The 23,365-nt window shown below is 39.2% G+C and overlaps 1 protein-coding gene across 5 annotated transcripts in view; it reads left to right on the top strand.

The window, feature by feature from the left end:
- The window catches only part of LOC136448406 (diencephalon/mesencephalon homeobox protein 1-like), a 45,846-nt gene extending 23,029 nt beyond the window's left edge, over nt 1–22,817 (top strand). For 4 of the 5 annotated variants that reach the window (XM_066447862.1, XM_066447864.1, XM_066447865.1 and 1 more), the window contains 5 exons: nt 13,083–13,248; nt 18,774–18,952; nt 19,288–19,705; nt 20,084–20,247; nt 20,558–22,817. In XM_066447862.1, coding sequence (XP_066303959.1) covers nt 13,083–13,248; nt 18,774–18,952; nt 19,288–19,705; nt 20,084–20,247; nt 20,558–20,776 — 1,146 coding nt within the window. In that variant the 3' untranslated portion in view covers nt 20,777–22,817. The remainder of the gene's footprint in view (nt 1–13,082; nt 13,249–18,773; nt 18,953–19,287; nt 19,706–20,083; nt 20,248–20,557) is intronic. The other variant, XM_066447863.1, reaches the window with a different exon arrangement.
- The last annotated feature ends 548 nt before the right edge of the window (nt 22,818–23,365 follow it).

Here is a 23,365-nt window from a genome sequence, read left to right on the forward strand (position 1 = left end):
GAAAAAAAGGTCCCAAATGAATTATTTCTAGTCAACATTTTCCCTAGAAAACATCGAAGAACGCTTTTAAACATTGAAATTTATGTAGCATGTACCTATACTTTGTGGATTATATTTAACATTCCAAGGTACAGTTTGGACCCGGTTGCATTTGTCGTCCGATGGTTGTACGACAATTAAGACCATTCTTGAAGCAGTGGTGGTTGTGTCGTACAGTGTCCTGTGATGACGGGAAAGATTGTCGTAGGTTCTTGTCGACAATGTGTTCTGTTTTAGCTTTGCCGAAAATCGTACGACAACAAAATCGCACGAATGTAACCGTAATATCGTAACCCTACCGTACGATCCGTCCAAAACGCCCTAACAACCGTATAAACACATTTCTGCCGCGGATAGTTGGCGAGAGCAAACAAAACGTGAGCAGGGGGGCTGCCGTGGGAACAACGGACACGGGTTCGAGTCCCTCACCCATACCGCTCCGTGTAAGCGATCACCACTCCATTCTATGTGGGCGTTCTCTGGCATTGACGCAGTTCCCTCTTATAGATTTCCGCGGCAATTCCAAGAAGACAGAGAAGGCAAGGACTGAGAAATTTCACGTTCTAACTAAAGGTTAGCAAGTCTTTTTGTGCCAGAAAGTACACGTTTGACTGTGTAAGCATGTTGCGAATAGTTTCACCGATCTAGCTTAATCTCTCAGTCAGCTCTGACGCCATAAATACCTGGCGAGAACAACGAATTTTACAGATCTCCTCGGGAACAACCACATTTAAAAAAAAGTTTGGTAAAATCTGTGTATTCAAGAAGAAATCTTTGCGAGGATTACGTATACTACCCTGTCAACTTAGACTTTTAGCTGCTGGAATGTTGGTGAGTTGATACCGTTCGCAACGCTTTGCTTGGGATACTAGTACTATAGTAACACTGCATAGAACTGTTGTACACTTGTACTACGATATGATAGGCACCCTTTCCAGAACTTTATGTAGATGCAAACTTGAGTTGTGATGTAGGGTTATGCTTTTGTTTCTTTAAGATATAGATGCTTCTGTGTTATATCAAGATAACCTTATGACAGGTATGACAGGATAATTTTCCCGCCTTAGGCTTGTGCGAATCGGTAAAAAACAAGCCCACTTTGTCCAAAACAATGGCCTCTTATTCAGAAAACGTGTATGGTTCGGTAGTGCTGTTGAGTTTGCCGCCCTATGCACCATTTGGTGCTCAAAGGACTTTAACTTTTTTGACATTTAACGACAGTGTAGTGTCCTAACCGATAAAAGGTTGAACATTTGCGCTAGCATACGCTCGTTCTCATTTAAATGTACACATTTTGTAACTCCCGTTACCCTTTGAAGTAAGACGTTCCCGACATTAAGATATGCCACATACAAGGTGCCAGACTGTCGTTTTTATGAGAAATTAAAACTTTTCTGGCTTTTAGAAACGATAGTTTGGCAGTTTATATGTTGCAAATCTTAATGTCAGGAACGTCTTACTTCGGAAGTTACAAAATGTGTACATTTAAATGAGAACGTGCGATAATGTAGTTCTACTTTAACGTTTTGACTTTTAACAACAGCGCTGTACCCTAACCGAAGAAAAGGTTTAACATTTACGCTGGCATATGATTGCAGTTCTGTTTCTATTAAGAGCACTAATCGACACGGCAAATCTGTTTTGAAATGTCGGTAGCTGACAGCACGACATTCAGTATGGCCTTTGATGCCAGACTAGATATTTGTGTGAATGTTTTGTCTAGCAGGACTTATATGTGGATTAATTACATCAAACATAACGCATTTATCTTAACAGTTGACTATGATGAATTTTAAGACACTTGTAGGGCATTGAGTCACGTTCACAACATATCTATATAGGATCGAACAGAAGAAAGAAGTGCATTTCATAAACATGGCTAGCCACGATTTAAACGGTCGTTCTATTGGCATTCTATGCTGAACTGAAATTAAGTTCAGATTATGTCACGACAGGAGGCCATTTGTTTTCATATCATACTCTTAAGCCAAAATGGCTTATAAAATGGCCAAATATCTGTGGAAAAATGCAATAGAATTGCTTGTAACAGTTAGGATAGTTGCACAACAAACGGAACAGCTGAAGAAAGAAAAATGAGAAATACTTCCTAAGTAATTAAACTTTTTCACAAGGTTTTATGCTAGTTCACTTCGGTCCAAGGCCGAAGGTAGAATATTATTTCAGCTATACAACTTTTGTTTGGAAGTGAAAACCGACTCATAGAATGTAGATAGATAGATATTCAGCAGTGCACATGTTCACGTACATGTACAGAAATAGACCAAAGTCTAGACAGAAATTATACGTGAAGTGTTGGACAGTTTAGGGTCTTTCAGTGCACGTAAATGTAGAAAAATATGCAAACCTCCTTTTTCTAGAATTCTTGCTGATTCTTTCTTTGCAACAAGACTCTAGTCTACGTATCTACAAATGTCAATAATCTAAATATTCTACCTCAAATAGTTTGATTACTCTTTTTCTTTTACTTATATTAGTTATACTAGAGTAATTCAAAATTCAACGCGTGGTCGTTCTATAGTTACCAACCCCCTCGTTGTTTGCGACATGCTTGCCTGTAGCCTAGCCCCCCTGTCTTCAGTTATTTTCTTGTCAATTCTACACCTCAGTGTTAAGGGCGTCTGTCGTCTGGCTGGGCGGGGTCTGGGGTGGGTCCGCGCCTCTTATCCACCGGGACAAACAGATTTAAGAGTTCCTCCAAAACCGGGAAACGCGATCAGTGACACATTAAAGTACTGATACGTGCGTTTCACAAACGTCTGACAGTTAAGTGACTGTCACTTCTACGCTACTTCAATTTTGTTGCGAGAAAAAAGTCACTCGTTAACTCATAGACCAAACGAATCGAAGTCTATGGTACTAAAATTCTTGTACTCAAAGAAATGATAAAGAGTAAAGTTTGGAAGAAGGAAACATGAAACAAAACAAAAAATGTAACACGGGTCCAGGATTTTCTTAAAAATTGCAAATTCCACACTTGCTCTTTTCTTAATTTTGTTAGGGAGGGGTTGGTTCTTAAAAAAGGAAGACCTTATCGGGACGAGCTTCGTAAAATAACAAGACACTTTCTTCGCACCGTCTATGTCTAGAACACCCTAACGATGTCTTGGGCACACAGATGCGCGAAATAGTCGGGCGCGATTTTTCCTCCCCGCCTGGCGCCATCGTAATGGAGTCCGACTGGAAACAGCAGACTTTACACAGTAACCCCCTGGATAAACCCACGGTGTAACCAACAAGATGCTCCGCATTTCTTCCAACCCAGCAAAACGAACCCAAATTTACAGATGGTTCGATTGCAGGCTCAGATATAAGACTTTACCAGGGGATAACCGCTGGTGAGAACTTAATGACAGAAAAGCTATCAGTACGAAACTCTACACTAATTAGCGAGCTTTAGTACCGAAAACAACATTCTTTCTTAAAGCCTGGAACCTGGCGATGGTTTAATATAGTTAGCGAATAATCTACAAGAGACATCGTCAATCCCCTCTCTTGGGTATGAGAAAGACGGCTAAGTGCTTCGTGTAAATACTCATCCTAGTCGGACACCGCCCACATGACTGAATTATACCCACAGTTTCATATCGCAGTTCCAATCATGGCGACCTGATATCGGCAAGGGGGAAAGAAACAAGCTAGACTAATTTACGGATCAACTCTGTGCAATTTCCTCCGCGAGGCAGTGGTTATTAAGGAGCGCGGTACGATCGCGAGGCAGTCAGTACTCTTAAGGTGGGCCGGTAGGGTTGTGTGTGCTTAAGACTTGGTGAGACGGAACGACTGAATTTTCGTCGTAAGTTTTTTTATGGAGTCTAGGAACATGACAACGCCTGGGAAGAACACTGGTACAGTGATGCCTCTATACGCCCTGCACAACAAATATGGCATGTTTCCTTATTTTCCCCGATTTACATCGGTAGGTCTTTAACATTTCTTTTTACATCTAGATTTGTATCTCTTTTTGTTAGGAACGCTTGATTACTTCATCAGTCGAATGTTACTATGTGCTGACTGTTGTCGTAGCTACTTGTACAATTCCAAATCATTGTCGACTTTTAGTTATTCACTGTATGTGCTTTATTTGCAACTAGTAGTTTTGATCGGAAGGATTTGTTTGAATAACGTCTGCGCACTTTGTTTTCTTGCTGCTTTCTGCAGATACTACCCAAGATACTCTCAGAAGTATTTACTATGACAGAAATAGAGTATTTTGAATTCAAATTCGTTTTAAACATTTTTGGCGTTTTGGTCAGATTATCTCACAATGTTTTCACCTTTCTTAGTTTATTCTTTCCGTTGTTTCATCGTTTTATATGTCCTTAGACTGTAGCTTTAAAATGTTAGTTGTTCTGTCCGGGGTTTTTTTATCGTACTTTTCAGGTAGTAAAATGAAAGTAGGAAAGCTGCATCTTCACCAAACATATGATGTCTACCCCATATAGTATTCAAGAACAACGTGAAATATGGTTGAACGCGCACTATTTTGAAATCTTGATACGGTTTTAGATGTCTTAAGTACTTGGTAGTAATATCATATATGCTACAAATCATGCCGGACCGTCAGCTAAATACGTATGCGTTTCGGGATTTTATAAATCTAATCGCGTTACTTGTTGCTTTTACTTTTCGTGTGCTCCATTATAAGGCGAAAAGAATGTTTGAAATTATGTCATTGGTGGTAAAACTGAATTCGCGCATTATTTCTTGTTGTCGTCATAATCTACATTTTGCAAAACGAAAACAAGAAGAAGTAGAGGCGTCTACAACGTGTTACACATTCAATGAGTTTAGAATATGTCGTTATTTCAATCAAATTGGCTATTTTGTTGCCACGCTCTTTTATCAATATTGTTTTGCGCTTCCTATGACGTATTTTCGTTACCATAAAATCATCAAGCTGGCACTAGAGGCTTTCTTGCAGGATAAACATTTTGCATATAAATAAAAAGAGCGAAATATTTCAGATTACGGGTCTGTAACAGCTGCCCTGCTAGTTTGGCGTCTTATGTTATGAAACAGTGAACATTTTTGTCATATCCAGTTGTTTTATAAATGATCACACTTACATTGTATTGTAGGCAGAAATACCGGTGTTACTATGCATATGAAAGTGAAATACATATCGGTATTTCACGGCGTACACCCTTCCTTTCTTCCAAATACTAGCGGACTCAAAAGATGGACGGATCGGGAAAGAAATATTTTGAAACTATAACTTGTGAAATGTTTGCGCTTCTAAGCATCGCACTTTATCCTAAACATAGAACGTTACTGCAGGTTATGTTAATACAGCGATCTCCTTAACTAGATGATGATGACATGTTCAAGTATAAAGTTCTAGCAAAAGCTCGTACAGACGTTGTAGATAGATACACCGGGATAAAATTTAGCGGAGCGTTTTGCAATTTCAAGTTTTCGTTTCTAAGATCACGATTTCCTGCTCAAGTAATTTAAAGTTGTTAGAAACACCAGACTAGAGCCCAGTCGGCGGTAAGGAAAGGCAAAAGATAGTCTGATGAGATAATACTTTACAGACCGATGTGTTCATATACAAACGGACCCATGGGGGTAGAGAGTAAGTTACTCAAACTTCTGTTTATATCAACATCTCGCTGGGGGGTCTGGAGTTGTGATGTTCGCTTCTCCGCCCATTCATTTAGTAGAAGTTAACCATTCTACAACCATGACAGCCCCGTACGACCTCTTACAATAAACACATGTCGTGGAAAACTACCTTGGTGACTATACAGTTGTAGGAAGACATGGGAAATTGCGATGCTTTTCGTGGTGTGTTTTCAGTTGGGAGGTCGGTTTCAGATTGAGCGCGTTTGCGGAAAGAGTTCACAGCAACAGCTGACTGTGTTTACCCTTGAACGTGACGAAAAGCACGGTTTCTCGTTCAAGTATATACAGATTTCAACATTAGATCGAATTTTGTTACAAGAATCTGTCTAACACGAAATATGGGAGGGATTTGGAACTGTTAAGGGTGGCTTTGTCGGTAGTCAGTATAGCAAGCATTCGCTTCGCGACTGAGGCTGTTTCCAAAGCAAGGTATGATATAGATTTTGATTTTCGTATGGCCCGTTAAGTTTTAAGTTTTTTTATAGCATTCTTGAACGAAAAATCACTGAAACTAAGGGCTAGATTCTGACAGAATTACAGAAAGTATGCTTGAATAATGTTGTAACGACAGCAAAATAGGCACGTGTATCGGCCAACAGTTTTGTGCTTGTCATTGTCGCTTCTTGTTCCAATCGGGCTTTGATCAAATCAAGTATATACGAATTTTGTGTCATGAAAACCATTTGATAGTTCAGGCGATGTTTCTACCTGTAACGGTTTTGGCCAGGTTTGTGTGAGATCAAAGACCCCCTTTTAAAGCTTTTCACTGCATGATGGAGTCCGTGCGCGACCAAAGTTGGTTTTGTATAACCGATGATTTTATACGTTGAAATCATTTTAAAGACAACAAAACACGCAGAACTTACAAATTACACTTTTTTTATCGATGGAATTCGTTTGAACAACTAATGAATTTTTGGTCGTTCGATGGCTGCTCAACTGTCACCACACGCTTCTGTACAAAGGGGGTATACGAAAAAGTACCGCGAGGAAATGTGAGATCGCCGTGTGTGTGACACCGTGCGCCCGGCCACAGCGCGCCCATTAGGACCGTGTGTGGGTGGGCGTTCCGTCAAAAGAAGAGAAACAATAGCCCTCCTTCATTAAGCCACCATACCCATTTTTTTAAAGCACACCTATGAAAGATACTATTGTCTTTTATCTGGACACACAAAGAGCGTGGAACGGAAATTCTGGAGTTATCTAAACACGGTCTTGTTTAGGAGACGGCGAAGGTCAAGAACTCTTGGTCGGAAAACCACGATCAAACTCGCGATAGGAGAAACGAAAATAACCACGATCTCGAAAATTTTCGATGGATTTTGTTGTTTTTGTACCAAAAAGAATGCTTCATTGCAATCAAAATTCGTTATACTCGATCCTTTACTATATTTGTTTACATACAGGGAATATTGCATTTGATGTATTTAGGAAAACGTTATTGCGTTCTGGATGATTCGTCCTTGCTTAAAACAGGGTATTTTCACAAGTCTGATAGACGTTATTACTTTGCGGTTGCTTGACTTTTTCCTCTCCGAAATGTTACTTCATTTCAACATTCAATATCATCGTTCAAGTTAAAGAAATCTAGATCTAGATAAGACAGAACTTAAAACTAGCGCATACAAGCGATACCTCACTTAATCATATCTTTAAGGACCTCTACTGAAATGTATAGTTGGTACAAAAAGAACTGCAATATCTTTTGTTGGGCATGGCCATAATAGTTTTTGATAGAAGTATATTTTACAGATAAGATGACCTATATGAACACACATAAGACACTAGTTTTCGCCTGTTTGAGAAAGACAGTATCCCTCTTATTCAAGATGGCGGTTTGCCTTTACTCCGTCGTATGGTTTGTAGTATAACTGTAGTTTTACACGATTTGTTAGCCACAATCTATGAAAATTAATTCAGTATGGCTTTTCATAATCGTAATTTTCCTTTCCATGGTTAGCGTTGAAATCGTGTTGGCTATTCCCTTTTGCTATTAAGATTGAATCCGAGGTCTGTGTTCATGTAGTTAAATACAGTCTATAATGTTATGTCATCTAATAGAAAGTTTTCACAATTTCCTTTGAACAACGACAGTTTTTCTTACATTTCATTTTATAACTTTCCCTGTCGTCTTGAATCAAAATTATAAAGCGTTCATTCCTGTATATATAAGTGCAATACTTTGAGTATGGTGAACAGACATTGCCATAGTTTCAAACATGAAATCCCCTTTCTTTTAAATTTCTAAACTGTATGTATGTTAAGAAATTATACAAACCCATCTAACATAGTACACGCATACACACTCACAAGAAAATAGCAAAACAGAGTGTTTTTGTGGCTCCTCCCCCAAAATTAGCCAATGAAAACAACTTAACGGTATGATCGAATTTCCGACATCGATCGTTTGAAATCATATATAAGACAGGGCCGTTCTGATATGTGAGAGTTTCCTAACGGCCGGATTACAACAGGGCCGGTCCGACTGTCGTTAGGCGTATCAGGTCAGAACCCGAAACGACATGCAAATACTTTAGCCTGTCTCTGGTCAGACGGTGTTTTAAAGGGGTCAGAAACGGCCACAGGGCAGTCTAGACTGACCGCACCACGAGTGCCCAGTGCGGCAACTTCTATCAAGTCTTCGTTATATGGTAGGTTACAGTTTTCAAACTGCGTTGGAATAATTCTCTATGGACGCTTTTAAGAAGTGTAGTTGCTACATTGTTTGTTGGAAACTTTGAGAGTTGTTGTATACGATACGAGAAAGGTTTTGCTTTTATTTGCCTGATTTTCGTTCTCTCAAAGTTTGCTGTGCGAATTAGCGATGGCCGTGTGTTGGGGGTTCGGTGCGTCTTAAGCTTGTTGGTCACGTTAACTACTGTTAGGTGAGTCACTTGTTGGAAATCTTGCTATGCTGAAGAGCTGTATAACAAGTTTACCTTCTATCTGAAAATTCATTTTTCGTATTCTTAAGCATTATTGACTGCATGTCGTGCATGCATGTATATCTACGTTTCACGGCCTCTGTCTATAATCTAATAGCATTTTTCTTTCATATCGAAATAACCAACCGAATGTGTCAAATACGCTTGGGTGTTTTGTATCTGAAACGATTCATCTTGACTTTGTGTCATTACAAATGGACAAAATTTTCCTCATGTACAATCATATCTACAATGTTTTCGTCGACGCAAGTTGGTAAGCGCTTAAACCTACGTCAAAGAATTTTTTGTAGTGTGTATGGTATAGAAGAGGTATAACGTATATCTTCTGATTCGCATAGCAAAGTCGTTGTTTTTAAGCTATTGTATTATACAGACTAGTGATTATACACTTTGTGTACGATTTGATTTGATGTTGTATCTACTGAAAGTCCAAAAATTCATATTCTATCGTTAATTTTTGATTCCGTGAATTCGGTTAATCTTTGCCAACGTTCGAACGTACGAAAAACTTCAGATCCGTAAGCATATACATCGATTTCACTGATTATGACTAAATAGTTTCAAACACAAACTAAGTCAATTTCATATCAAAGAGCTTTCAAACAACAATTTCGAGCTTCGGTGAAATATCTAGATTAAAAACCAAATATTTGATACTCTATTTTCCGTAATGTACAAGTGGCGGCGAGAATATAAGTTGTACAAATGTGTACAAATTGAGACCGCCGTCACTTTATCTTTGGCTATTTATTTGTGTTTTCTTTGTTTCTTTTAATAAAAAAAACAAGACGAGAGGGGGGTCATTTAAAATGCTGCCGCCTTTTTTAATCGTTAAAGGACGCTAAATCTCATCCGGATGGCACTTTATGTCTGATTTGCGTCGGTACTACAGACAAACAAAATCACACGTTTCTCATATTTCCGTAGACTGAGCATTTTTTCATCAAGGTCGAAAAACTTCCGCCGTGTCTGAAGACGGTCGTCAGTTGTCCTTGATTTTGTAAAAGCCATGACTGACTAGATTAACAGAGATGAGGCGGCATTGATTTTTGGCAGATCTCATCTTCCCTTAGAACATACAAATCAGCGATATTTTTACTCTGTAGTGATGAGTCATAGATAAACACCGGTCATTATCACAAAGGCTGTTCTACCGACTAACGGCCTTGTGGCTGTCTGCGTCTATTGCGCCGTACATGCATGTACATGTATATCACTTGAGTGGATACTTAATGTTACTGCTATATATAACATATGTTTATATGATATAGTATTGTATCATATTGTAAAGCCACTTTCCGTGCTTTACATTATAGTGTAATATTAAGTGTTTGATCGTTGTTTTTTTATTTCACGATATGATTGATTTTAGACTGATTTTAACACCGAATTTGATAGCTAAGGGCCCGGCATTATACGTTGTGCGTACGTCGTCGCAAACGGGTTGCATTCTTGTGATGGCTATGCATGTGTCGTATAAACTTCGACTGTCCTGCAACGGAGAAAGATTGTCTAAGAAGCTTGTCAGAGGTTAGTTCTGTCACAGTCTTCAAAAAAGATTATGACACGAAATCGTAAGGCGACCTATGCCGACTGCGACGGCGCCGAAGTCTGTATGATTTTATCTCTCGGCACTGAAATGTTAGGTAAAATTAAAACAGGGGTTTTCGCTATTGACATTCCCGGCAGCTGTTGAGATGTTTTAGGCTAGAGTATAATCTGGGCTGTCACAATAGAAGAGATCCTATAATTGTGGTACGCAGGATAAAGGGACGTGTCTCAAGCGATTAAAGTCTCTGAACGTGGCAGATGAAACTGCTATATTAGGTCGTCAGACGGAATAATGACAGCATGGTGTTGTCACGACACTGGACTTGTAATAACGGGTAAAGTCCGGTCTGATCCCGACACAGAAGCGAGGATTGTCCGTCACCAAACATGCTGTGGGCCGACCTCGGAGCGGATTGTCTATAAGTCCCATTTTTAGCTTGTCTCGGATCAGAAAGAAGAATAGCGAATGTCACTCAAGTCGGGCTTCTTTTGTTGTGGCTGGCGGGCTGAGCAAGTTTTGCGTCTTTTTTCGTTTACAAACTCGTTGCCTTGGGGTTAGTTGGACCAATTTGCGCCGAATTGGAAAACGCTGTTTAAGGAGGAAAGTTTGAGGGCTAGATTTTGGCTACTCCCTTGAATTACGACAAGACGAGTTTAGCTTCAAGTCGTTTTGAATGTCCACTTGGAAGGATGTTCTTTGTTTGCTCGTGTGTTATGCTTGTATCACTTGTTGTCCTTGGACGTATCCGGATGGTCATCATCCTTGGTGACCAATAGACAGTGGTCAGTGATGATGACCCTGCCAGTAGATCTCTGGCCCTACGAAAGCCCCCCCCCCCTTAATGCTCGGCTCTATCTACTTAACAAAACTCTTAAGTTCAAGTTTTCAAAGCAACAACCGACTTAACCTGAAACAGATACTCAAACAAAAGAACCTAACCAACGTGTGCTTGGCATTGTTAGTATCCCATCCTTCCTAACAAAAGAACAAAAGAACAAGTTTTAGAAACAGTTGAGGCGGTCAGCATTTTGAAGCTTAGAGTAAGAACCAAATACTAAATCTCGGTCGGTAAGATGACAACAGTATCACTCCACACCCGTACTAAGTTTTGTGATGACTTCAGCGTTAAAGCTCGTGTAAACGAGCACTTATTTCGAAGACAATCGAAACAAGACAGCCGCATATCTATGATCGAATTACTTCTCATTTGCATGTTGTTGTATCAAAGTTGTGGTCGGTGCTTATCCAGATTTCCTAGAGTTGTTTCTTTCTGCCGAGAAACAGAAATATAATCTACCAGACGAGCTGGAGCGCTTCGCTGGGAATCGAACACAAATTCCTTCACAAATCGCCACGGATTCCTCTGAAATGTAAATAATCTCGCTCAAATTCCAAATAAAGTCCACGTATACAAAGATCTAAGCGATCATGTATAGAGATAGTAGCAAACTTGAATTATACTATTTGTCATTCAGATTATTATTGATGGCAATTCTATATCAATGACAAAGCTTTTTCTATTATAGAAAATGCACTCCAGTTGAATATGTACTTTTGAAATGTATACAAGGGATACAACTCACAAATATATAGCAGCAAAAAATTATACCACTTTTCAGTTTTAGTGAGTATTGTCGATAACAAAATATACCACCAGTATTATTTGAAGGATAGATATAATCTAACTGCAGTTGAAAAACGACCTCTGACATCTTCAAACCAATAAGTGTATTGTGAACAGTACGCGATGTTTTTTGCATATTTCGATAGAACAGCTTTATTTTTCATACTTCTGTATCTGTATAGCCAGTACAACCACCCTTCTACGAAGCACAGCACAGCAGCTTCGCAGACACGCGGCGCGACAGCAGCTGGTTAGATTACACTGAACGACCTGTCACACCTAACTTTTGCAAATCTAACTGCAATAGTCCTTTGAAGCTATATAGTGAGGATGCTTCTTTAGCCTTTAATGGCAACGAGTTCCATTCTACGATAATTCTAGAAAAATAACTTTTTTTCTCATGGCCCATTAACCCAAGAATGTGCCCTGTCTGGCACTGGTGATTACAACTTTATATCGACTCAGCAAAGTCAACAGCGAATAGCCAAGTTCAGGGCCCTCTTTAATTAGTAGGAAAATTGTGTTTGTTCATGACATATATGGCAACATAGAAGACGGTGTGCGGATCATGTAACGTGTACAGAATGTTTGCAAAATAGTCAGACATTGTTGGTAGAGAATGTACCATACGTATAAATTATACAAAAGCTACAAACTAGTATAATTTTTATTATTTTCTAGATTCCTGTTACGAAAAGTAACGCACACATTACACTTAGCCTTTCATATATGGCCAACATTTTTATTGTCTTCATTCATTTCATGTATATTGCTATTTGCAATGAGCATTCCGGCAAGACTTTGTTATTAACTTTACATTACTGCTGTACATTTTTTAGGTAGATCTACTGACTACTGTCCATGTGTTCATGTTATTTGACTTTCAAATATTTATCACTTGAATAAGTGATATTTATATTTCATAGATGGAGATGATATGTGCTGTGAAAGTTGAAATGTTAAAATGACCTAGCTCAACATAGGCGTTATATATTTAGTACTTTATCATTACTTTATTGGACAACAAATGTATACAACACAACGTATGGTATATCAAACTTCTCTTATTTAAGAACAACCTTGGGAAACTTAACTGCTAATGTAGTATAAGATGAGACTATACATTGTACAGTTTTTGGTGTCATTTTTAGCCTTAAAAGAATTTCGTATCTTACAGTCCTATATTTACAATGCAACACTATATATACATTTATCAATATCTGCATGCCTACTATATCATTTGTTCCTGACGTGTCTTTCTCTCGCACATGCGCAGACTGACGTGGCAGCCATGCAGCACTACAACATGAACGGTTACAACATGCAGACGCTGAGCGCCATGTACAACCTCCACGCGCAGGCGCAGCAGGCCCATCCCGAGTACGGCCCCAGTGTGCATGCGCTGACGTTGGCGGAGAGGCTCGCAGGTACTCCTGTCCCTAGTACGTCACTACTCCTTGTTTACGACGTAGTTTTCATTTTGATTTCTATGTCAAGGTGTGTTTCTGAAAGACAACAAAAACAACAACAACGATTACATTAATAATTCCAGTTTTGAAAAATTACCTTTCTTGTTAAGCTATAGTCTTACAGCTTAACATCGAAGAAGTTTTATTGCAAGTTCATGCCCGTGGGCTAATTGCAAGTACATTGTAGAAACATAGGGAAAAACATACATGTTTCAGTGAACTCTGACTGACTTTGTTGTAACAATAGGCTACTAATACTAAATACGACTGTTGGCTATATCTAGACAAGATGTTAATAACACATTGCAACACGATCAAAATCACTGATCGTTTTTGTAAAGTAATACTTCATACAGCTGATAGAGATATGTAAAAGAAAAGAATACAGTGTAGAAGTGAAAGACTTCTATAGTATAACACTTTGCATAGCATGAAATTGACCGTAAACATATTACAACGCAAACAGTATGTCACCATGGAGTGTATATGAAATAACGTAATTTAAGTACTTAGGAAAATAGTCAACATTCATTTTGATTGTATAAATCCTTTCATTCATAAGAAGTCATTGTGGAGACACTGGTATGTATTGAATCTGCCGCATCTAAATACCCAATGACTTACGGATAAAAACAAAAGATTAGACTGTTTCTAATTCTTCAGTGCGGATTTTTGATAAGCAGTGTTTACAATGAATTGTGACATTACCCAGACCTTACACCTGTGAGTTTTGTTATGACTCATGTGACGTGTTGGTCGGCTCTTCCTTTAGCCCAGGGCCTACGCTGTGTGTGGCCTTATGACACGGTATACTCTCCAATATAGACATGGCGTTTTCGTCAACATAGTCCGGGGCGTCCACCCGATAACTCACCGTAACCCAACCAAGTGTCACTCTCTGAGAACCGAACCGAATTTTCACCTCCCAAATCCTCAGACACTACAAATGAAACACGACCCTCTAAATAAAGTATTAAGCGCATTTTGTTCTATTGGCCCCCGCGGTTTTATGTACTTTTTCTGTCCAAATCACTGTGGGAAGGAGGATAGAGTACAGGACAGGAGGGATGATGGCGACTTAGTCGTGAGCGCAGCACTGGAAAGTTTACTATCATTACACCAGAGTCAGGTATCAAATTAGGGTTTCCAGAAAAGGAGCAGAAATGGCTGTCGAATGCCAAAGTCTGACATTAGCTATAGGACACCAGGCGGTAAAATTAAGGCAGCGGGTATGCCATGAAGTGCGGTTGGCTTGTGGACCCGCGGTTGGCATAGGGTGGAGGGAGAACCGGAGGTTTTAGGTTCGATTCCCGGCCTGACGTCATGATCAGAACGGTAGTACTTCTAGAATGGACTGCAGTTCACTGATCAGATCACACTTCGGGTGAGACGTTGAGTCTTCTGTCCATTTTATTGATGAACTTCGGGCACGACCAAGAACCCATTACACTTATCGAGAAGAGTAGGGGTGCTCGGCTAAAGTTTTGGGGACATAACAGGCTAATGCCTTCTCTACCGTCACTCGATGGCCGATTTTCCCGGCGTATTACCCTCTGGGCATCTGTGGCACGCAGGTCAATCTGAAAGAATTTAGCCGCTGAAAAAAATTAAGGTTCATTTCCGTTGTCATTTTCTCTTCATTAAAACTGTCACGAGATCAGAAGAGGCTATTTTGCCTCATCAAGCGGCATATAAATGTCTGAAAATTTAACATACAAGTATCTAGCAAGTAACCGCACCCAATAAAGTGTGAATTGAAACAGTTCACTTGAAAATCACATCTGCGATAATCAATGATGGACATACATTCAGTCTACCTGGTCTTTCTTCGTCTTCTGTTACGCAATGATACAGTACAACTGATTGGACGGGAGCATATGATTGTTTCGGCACAGATGATTGGACGGGAACAGAAAAAGTAATCACCAAATGTGTGATTAAACGAAAGTGGTTACATTTAATATTGCGACACCCAATCCACCATGTTGACAATAGATAATTTGAAGTAATCAAAGATGAGTGAAAGTTTGTTTTTAGGTGATATCAGGCCAATCAGAAACACGAAATTGCTTTTAAATTATTGCATGTTTATTCATAATCTTCAGAGGCATAATTTGTCTGGAAAGAGATTTGTCTAGCGATTTCGATATACTGCTGACACGTGGAGCGTTGCGTGAAATTGTGTATATAATACATAAACATTACACATAATTTAGCATTAAACTACAAGTGAAATACTGCGTTTGCATTGTACACTATTGAAGGAAATGTTTTAAAAACGTTTCTGTGAGAAAAAAACTGTACTTTTTATTTATCATATATCACGTTAGTCGTTCCTGTGACAGTACATAAAATAATTGAAAGCTACAACCGGAATATATCGTTTGGTAACCAAATATGAATCTAATAAAAGATTGGTGGTTCTATAAACAATATCGAACATGAATTGTATATTTCTTAGCCAAGGTGCATAAAAAAATATTCATGGAAAGGTTCATTAAAAAAATGCTGTTCTTAACCACTAAGAAGAGCTTCAAACTGTGTACGTTTGACCTAACGGCCGAGGTGCCTAGTACGTGCCGTTAGAAAGAGAACGTGCACAAGAGCCCCAGATTGCACTTGCGCAGTGTTAATCTCCGCCACTCCAGTGTAATCTGAAAGGTGTTGTCGGCCCTTCAACTGTAAATCCGACATTCACCATTGACTCTGTTGCCAGCCACTTGAAGCTGTGTTGTTCTTTGTTTTTGTTCTCGCATAGCTCGGTTTTTCACACCCTCCGAGCACCATTGTTCCAAGTAGTCATTTTCCCCATCTCGCCAATGACCCTTGTTACACCACTCTGTTCAAAACACCAGCAAACAGCAACCGGCGGCCTTTTATACAGTTTAATCCCAGGTAAAGGGACGCTTTGCGCTAGCTTTGCGTTCCTCTGTTTTTCTTTACACCCCATGTCTGCGTAATTAGCCCGGAGTTGAGGTGTTGGGCAAACAGGCGGGGAGACTGCACAAAGCTGGGCCCAAGTCAACCAGCACGGCCCGATCCTAACCTCAAACATCGTAGCACAGGTGATTCTGTGTGGTTTTTACACCTAGCGATATGCAGGTGCCTTGCCGACAATTGTCTGATTGATCCGCGCCTCCTTACCGCGACAGATCGAGAGGGGATTACGGACTATAAGAGCTTTTACCCGTTTGTCGAGCTGCGAGAATACACCTCACGCCCTCTCTCAAGCACCCACGCCGGCCTGATCTAAGAGGGCGGCCACTCTCCCGGACAATTCAGCTGGTGAGGGTGGAAGCCAGCCCAGCGCGCTCTATTTACACGCCACGAGGGCTTGAGAGGGATCAGCCTCCAAGCTGCAAGGGTATTTAGACCGGAGCGGAGTTAGAAATCCATGGGAAAGTTCTACCGAGAACAGCGGCTTAACCACACTTCAGCCCGCTGTTTAAGCAGAGACCATCGGTTAATCGGGACTCCACGCTTGAAGCGGAGAGGAGACGATGCCACCATTGTTGTCGGTGTTGACTGGGGATTGGCAGGGTTTGACTACCTAGAGACGATTACATGGTTTGGAGTGGTCAGATTACGCCAAGTTAGACGTAAGGTAACCGGACGATGTCTTAAGTACTCAAGACAGGACGATAAAAATGGATGAAGAATAATAATCAACAGTACGTTCTATCGTTTTGTTTTGCATATAGCAAGATGTCGTTAAAGCCATGGCATGCACATCTACTGAACAACGGTGCAGAACAGAAAAGTCTTAACGACGCTTTTTGTCAACTCTATACTAAATGTAAAATATGATCTTTCATTGGTCTTTATCATTTCTAATGCAATTGAACATTCACAAATGTAAAAGAGAGAGAAAATTCGACTAGTTACAAAGTACAACAAAGAGATACATTTCCTTAAGACCATGGCCATTTTGTATTAAACTTTAATTTTAAACAGTGATGGAATCTTCATCCTTAAACTCCCACATTACAGCATTATCTGTTATCAACCAAGAATAAAAGATCAATAATGCGCGTCCGAGTGATGTTAAGATGACATCTATATAAAAGACCTGATATTTTCAGGGTTTTACCAAACACAAACAGTAGCTTTATAGTTTTAATAGCCGCCTTTATATTCTTCTTTCATCACAGCATTACCGCCTTTGGTGAGGAGATATAATCTTACAGCAACCACCCCAAACGTGAACTGTATATATTTAATGTAAACAATACAACTGCTACATGGTGCTCTCATCTCTTTCATGTTTGTTTTTCTGTTATGATTCCTCAACATTTTTGGATTGTTGAAATAATACAGGGCAGTCGGTAGATATAATCTTTTGCGTGATGTTCCTTTTGATGTAGGCAATTCTTAAATAAAAGGATCATAAAATGCTTTGTTTGACGATTGTAAACAAATATGGAAGATAAATCATTCTAACATAGTCAAAACAGTAAATAGTTTGAAGATAGATTATATCATTATGATTCTATGCTATATCATAAATGATGTACACCATCATTAAGTCAACGGAATCGAAACATAATACAATCATATTGTTATTTTTTTTCTTTTCATATTTCAGTATACGATTAGTACACATAGAGTGGCTATAATATGATACTCATCAATTCATTTTACGCCTTCTGCTTTGTAATATATAATGTGTTTAAAGCTTCAAAATTATTCATTCTTTTAACCCTACCGTTTATTATTTCATGGGAACTTAGATAAAATTCGGGTAGTACTGTAGTCCATACAATTACAGCTATATTCTGCACGTGAAATCAACATATAACAGGCAGAACAATTACCACATACATACAAAACATGCTTACATACATACAACATGGCAGTTATGTTTTAGATATTGCGAAATATGCTCACTGTTTTTCAGAGCATGAATCTATACTTGGTTACTAAAGCAAGTTTACAATTACCCAATGCTAACATTGTTAGTAGTACTACAAATGAACTCTACTGACAAAATTGCACCAGGGTACAAAAAAGACACCCTAAAAAGATACATCCAAACAGATCTCCAACCTAACGTCCCCCAGTATTATGTACTCCTGAATATCTTAACTGTGCATTCCTAGGGGTTACTGCACTTGAGTTCTGCTTTTGAAACACACTGTTCTGAAACACATTGTTTTGAAACAAACTGTTTTTCATTTTCCCATTTGTAATGGTAGGGGGACTTGGGCGTTTGGTATCTTAGCTCTATTTCTATCTTAGTGATATGTGAACTCAGAGCCAAACCAGTTCGATTACTGTCTGTGAGCCGTGCATTTATTGATACATGCCATATTGAATGCTATACCATATACAGCTATGTAACATATATTGCTACACATAACAGAGCTAGAGGTACGATGTATAAGATGGCGGATTTACGTAACCCGGCGGATTGATATTAATGAAGGTCAGATGGCGTGAAAAAATGCAGTGATCCCGGGCCCGGGTGTTGACCATGTTTAAACGCTGTGTTTGTGTAGATATCATTCTGGAGGCTCGGTACGGGGCACAGCACAGAAAACAGCGGCGCAGCAGGACAGCCTTCACGTCACAGCAACTGGCAGCCCTGGAGAAATGCTTCCAGAAGACACATTACCCGGATGTAGTCATGAGAGAGAGGCTGGCGATGTGCACCAACCTGCCCGAGTCTAGAGTACAGGTAAATTGTTGTTCTTACACGTTCGCTGTAAATTTGTTTTTCAGTATGTAGCTAGCTAGGACTCTAAAGACATTGGACTGATATACCAAAGCCATGTATTCCGTTCAGATTTTCTTCAGAAATTCTTCAGTTCTTTGCATATTATATACACACTATATACTCTGGTCACAGCATATATACATTTCAACATCTACAATTAATCATAGCCATAGTTGTTTAAGATTGTATGATTTGTTCCTCAAATAAAGTGTGTTTTAAACAGAAATAGACCATGAATAACAATATTCGTATAGGTGAAGCATCACATAAGTAACACAATTATTTTGTATCGGTAGGTTTGGTTCAAAAACAGGCGAGCAAAATGGCGGAAACGTCAGAAAATGCAGCAGCAGCAACACCAGAAGGACGGAGATTCCAAGAAAGAAGACGAAGACAAGGATGGCAGCGAAGAAGCCAAAACCGAGGAGACGTCATCGACGGTCGTTTCCAACGATTCCGAGAAACCGTCATCGTTAGAAGTCACACCCTCCTCAACACTAGAGCCAGTGCCTGGTGATGACGGAAATGACGTCACAGCCGGAAGTGACGGTTCTGAGTCGGATGGAGGCGAAGATGGCGCCTGCGCATCTGCCCTTGAGGAGGCCATACACCAAAGAGAAGAGGCCTCTGCTACAACGCCATCGTCCGAGACAAGCGAGCCACTGAACAGGAAGAGAAGGTGTTCTGCTTCCAGCATGCCGACCACTAGTGCAGGTATTAAAGATCTGTCATGATCTAAAAGTATTACGCATGTATGATGTCTGTTTTTGTTTTCTTTCCACGGGGATCATGAAATTCAAATAAAGTTCATATTACCACTATTCTAACAGAGAAAGGGTAACGTTAGCAGCAAAGGGCCAGTACAGATTACTGATTTTGAGGTATTTAATATGACATGGAAGTTTACTATTATTTTGTACGGCATACATTTTTCAATGTTTATACGAAATCTGAACAAGTCGTAAAGTATTTCAGCAATTGGATAAAACTACATTTGACAGAATTGAGCATAAATTGTTTAATACATCAGCTAGAGTTATCATCTCTAGAATTACAACATAGGTAAACCTCGGTCCTCATTGCTTTGTCTAGGTCCTGAGATTTCCCGAACGATGAGTTTCCTGACGCCGGGGTACAACTCTGCCTACTCGAACTCTCCCCTCAGTCTGCTACAACTCCAACAGCAGTTCCAACAGCACACCATGAACATCAACAACCTGAACAACCACATGTACCACCACCAGCCTCACATGCAGGTCAGGGGATGCAGTTGTAGTTGTGGATGAAGTTATAAAGGTTAATCTAAAGTTGCAGTTGTATAGTTGCAGCTGTAGTTTTGGCTATAGTTGTAGTTGTTGACAGTAGTACCGATGTAGCTGTCGGTGAAGTTGTAATATAGAATCTTAAGTAGTTGTAGATGCAGTTATAAATTGTAGTTGTAGGTGAAGTTGTAATTGTAGGTAAAGTTGTAGATGTAGTTGTGGTTGTAGTTAGCATTCTTAGATCGCCAGCAATACGTCATTAACCAAGCGTCACATCATCCTAACTGGTATTCTTGTTATTCAGGTTCCAGGGCCATATGTCGGCATTGACCATCTCCAGCATCAGCAGCCGTCTTTTCACGCGGCCCCGCAACCAGCATGGTCCAGACCGCCCGTTCTACCTCCATCAGTGCCTCCACCACCAGCAGTCAGCAAGGATATGCAAATCAACAGCATCGAGAGTCTGCGCATGCGTGCTAGGCAACACGCAGCGGCACTAGGGATCCATTATTCTGACATATAATGTCCCGTCGTGTGACGTCATTCATGACCTTTATTTTAAAACATCCGAAGCCTTAATCTTGCCAAATATTCTGTATGTATAAGACCCTTTAACAACGTCTTGACTTTTTTGTATTCTATGCTGTAAGATGCAACTAAATATTGGACACTTTTGACATTTTGGAATTCGCAAATGAGGACCTACCTCTATCATTTGAGTGGTCAGTGTTATTAAACCAGTGAAAATGTTTAAATGGCACAATATGTCAACCAGGATTTCCAAGTCCGTGTATTGGTTCTCTACCAAGAGATAATTATCTTTATTTTGATTTAGATTCTTAATCTTAGTCAATATCTAGATCTTTTGCTATTTTCAATGAAAGAGAAAAAAAAGCTGCATCGTTATTGAAAGTGTTTATGGCGTACATATTTATAAGAGTCATTTGGAGGCCGGGACGAAAAAGTATTGCAGATTTGACATTAACTTATGATTAAAGTGTTTTGTACCTTTCTTTCTTTTTTTCGTGCGTATGTGTAAAACTATGTACAGATCTTAGCACAACAATCTCGTGAATTCTCACGAGAATGAAATCTCGTAAATTCTCACGAGAACGTGAGATGTAGGTTCAAGAATAGCGAAATGTGACAATAGATGGCGACGACAATACTATATGTAAGCTCTAGCCTTAACGGAACACAGGGTAACAGTTTTGTATGTAAAAAGATTATATATTATATATTTGTTGCAAGCTTTATGTAATGCACTGTACAGCTGTGTTGGCAACACTTTGAACTGTCTAGGAAATTTGGTTGAGTTTTGCGTAATGATTGCTGCAGAATTATAACTGATGACCCAAAGATGATTCCAATTTCATAGGAAATGAAAGCTGTCATAAAAGGTAATTGTATTATTATCCACATCTTGCAGTAGCTTTCCATAAGAAAAACACACAAAGCCAAAGATCTAGCCTTTGCACACGGTAGCAGAGCACTATTGTCCAAACACATCTTAACCAAGCAAGCAAGTCGAAGATACCTCGTTGTGGTGCCATCATCCCTAAGTAAAAGCGCTCCTAGCGATTTTGTATTGACATGCACCATGCGCTACGTACATTCCTGTCATAGACTTCAACCGTGAGATATACATTGTATTTAACAATTCAAGACAATATGGAAACTGTCTTAAAAGTGTCGTGATGAATACATTGTTATTTCCAATGTCTAAAATGTCATGTCTTTGGTATCTAATAATACTACAGACACCCCATTCGTAGTAGAACAGATGGTATTTCGTTTATAGCTTGCTTTGTGAGCTTTGAATGAAGCTTATGATATTTCATCACAAACGCGAAATCATATACATAATCAACAGATATCAGAACCTTTAATTTGCATTTCAAATATATCTAAGTGAGTGAACTTTTGATATAAACATGTCTGAAAGCAACTACGTTGACTTCAGCACGAAAATTATTTCTTTCTTCCTTCTCTAAGAACTGAAGAAACACAAAGAACAACTATCTGAATGCAACGAGCAAATATCGTTTTCACTTTCTACAAAAATACTGCAAAACATGATCTTTAATGTTACACATGGAAGTAATTTGAAATTAAGCAGTTATACACAATCATTACAAAGGGAAGATAGTGCTGTGGTCTGAAGATTACCCCCTTAAGATGAGAAAAATCCCAATAATAATTCTTTTGATTATATATAAGAAAAGAACTATATGCTTGAGCCAACTTCTATTGTCTTTATGCTACATGGTAGTCCAGAATTGATCAATTAATTGGAGAGAATTTGATTCTATTGCATATTCAACGACTAGATGCTATGTAAAAATTGCCTTTGCTACAAATATATTTGAAATAGATGATATTGGAGAGTGAACGTGTGAGAGCTGTTTTAGTCTTTTGTTTCGCGAGACAATGTAGATGGCTAGCGCTGTGCACAATTGTATATTTCCTAGAGTGATTTTCAGCGTTTTTGGAAGCACAAAATCTGCTCATTTGACAGATACTCACGTATGGTCTGTGAATAAAAGAAGCACTACTGTCCATTATTTCGGAGTCGTGTGATTGTGTCCATTGTTCTTTGGTTTATGACGTTTTCTTTCTGCTTGTTTTCTTTTGAATACAAATATGTGCGTTGCTTTAGAAAAGGAAGAAAAAAGAAACTTTTATTACGATAACCTTTAAGAGTAGGTGAAAAATGTCCAAATGGCAATATGGCAATTCCTGCAGAAAAGCTCCCGTATTCCTCTGCAATAGTTTTGGTTTAAGGCTGCCGAGTAAGGAGTTATGCTTTTCTGGGCCATTTCCTCGTGTGCTTCAGATTTTATTTAGTCCCTCAAACCATTTTTTTAAAGTAGCAGAACATTCTAAGCTACAAATTCGTATATTACATATTTTGCAGATTGTCCCATTTGGGGCTGAAGAATTAGGAATTATAGATTTAAATAGCAAAGGAAAAACCAAAAAAAAGACAAGCAATTTTTACAAAAGTATATTCAGCATGAATTGCTGTCTGATAAAATGTTTAATGCTCAGATCAAGAACATTTGAAGGTACGCATGTGAAAAATATGCAGATCCAATTGTTTCCCAACATG

This window comes from Branchiostoma lanceolatum, chromosome 14 (genome assembly GCF_035083965.1).
Source record: "Branchiostoma lanceolatum isolate klBraLanc5 chromosome 14, klBraLanc5.hap2, whole genome shotgun sequence".
Lineage (NCBI taxonomy): Eukaryota > Metazoa > Chordata > Leptocardii > Amphioxiformes > Branchiostomatidae > Branchiostoma > Branchiostoma lanceolatum.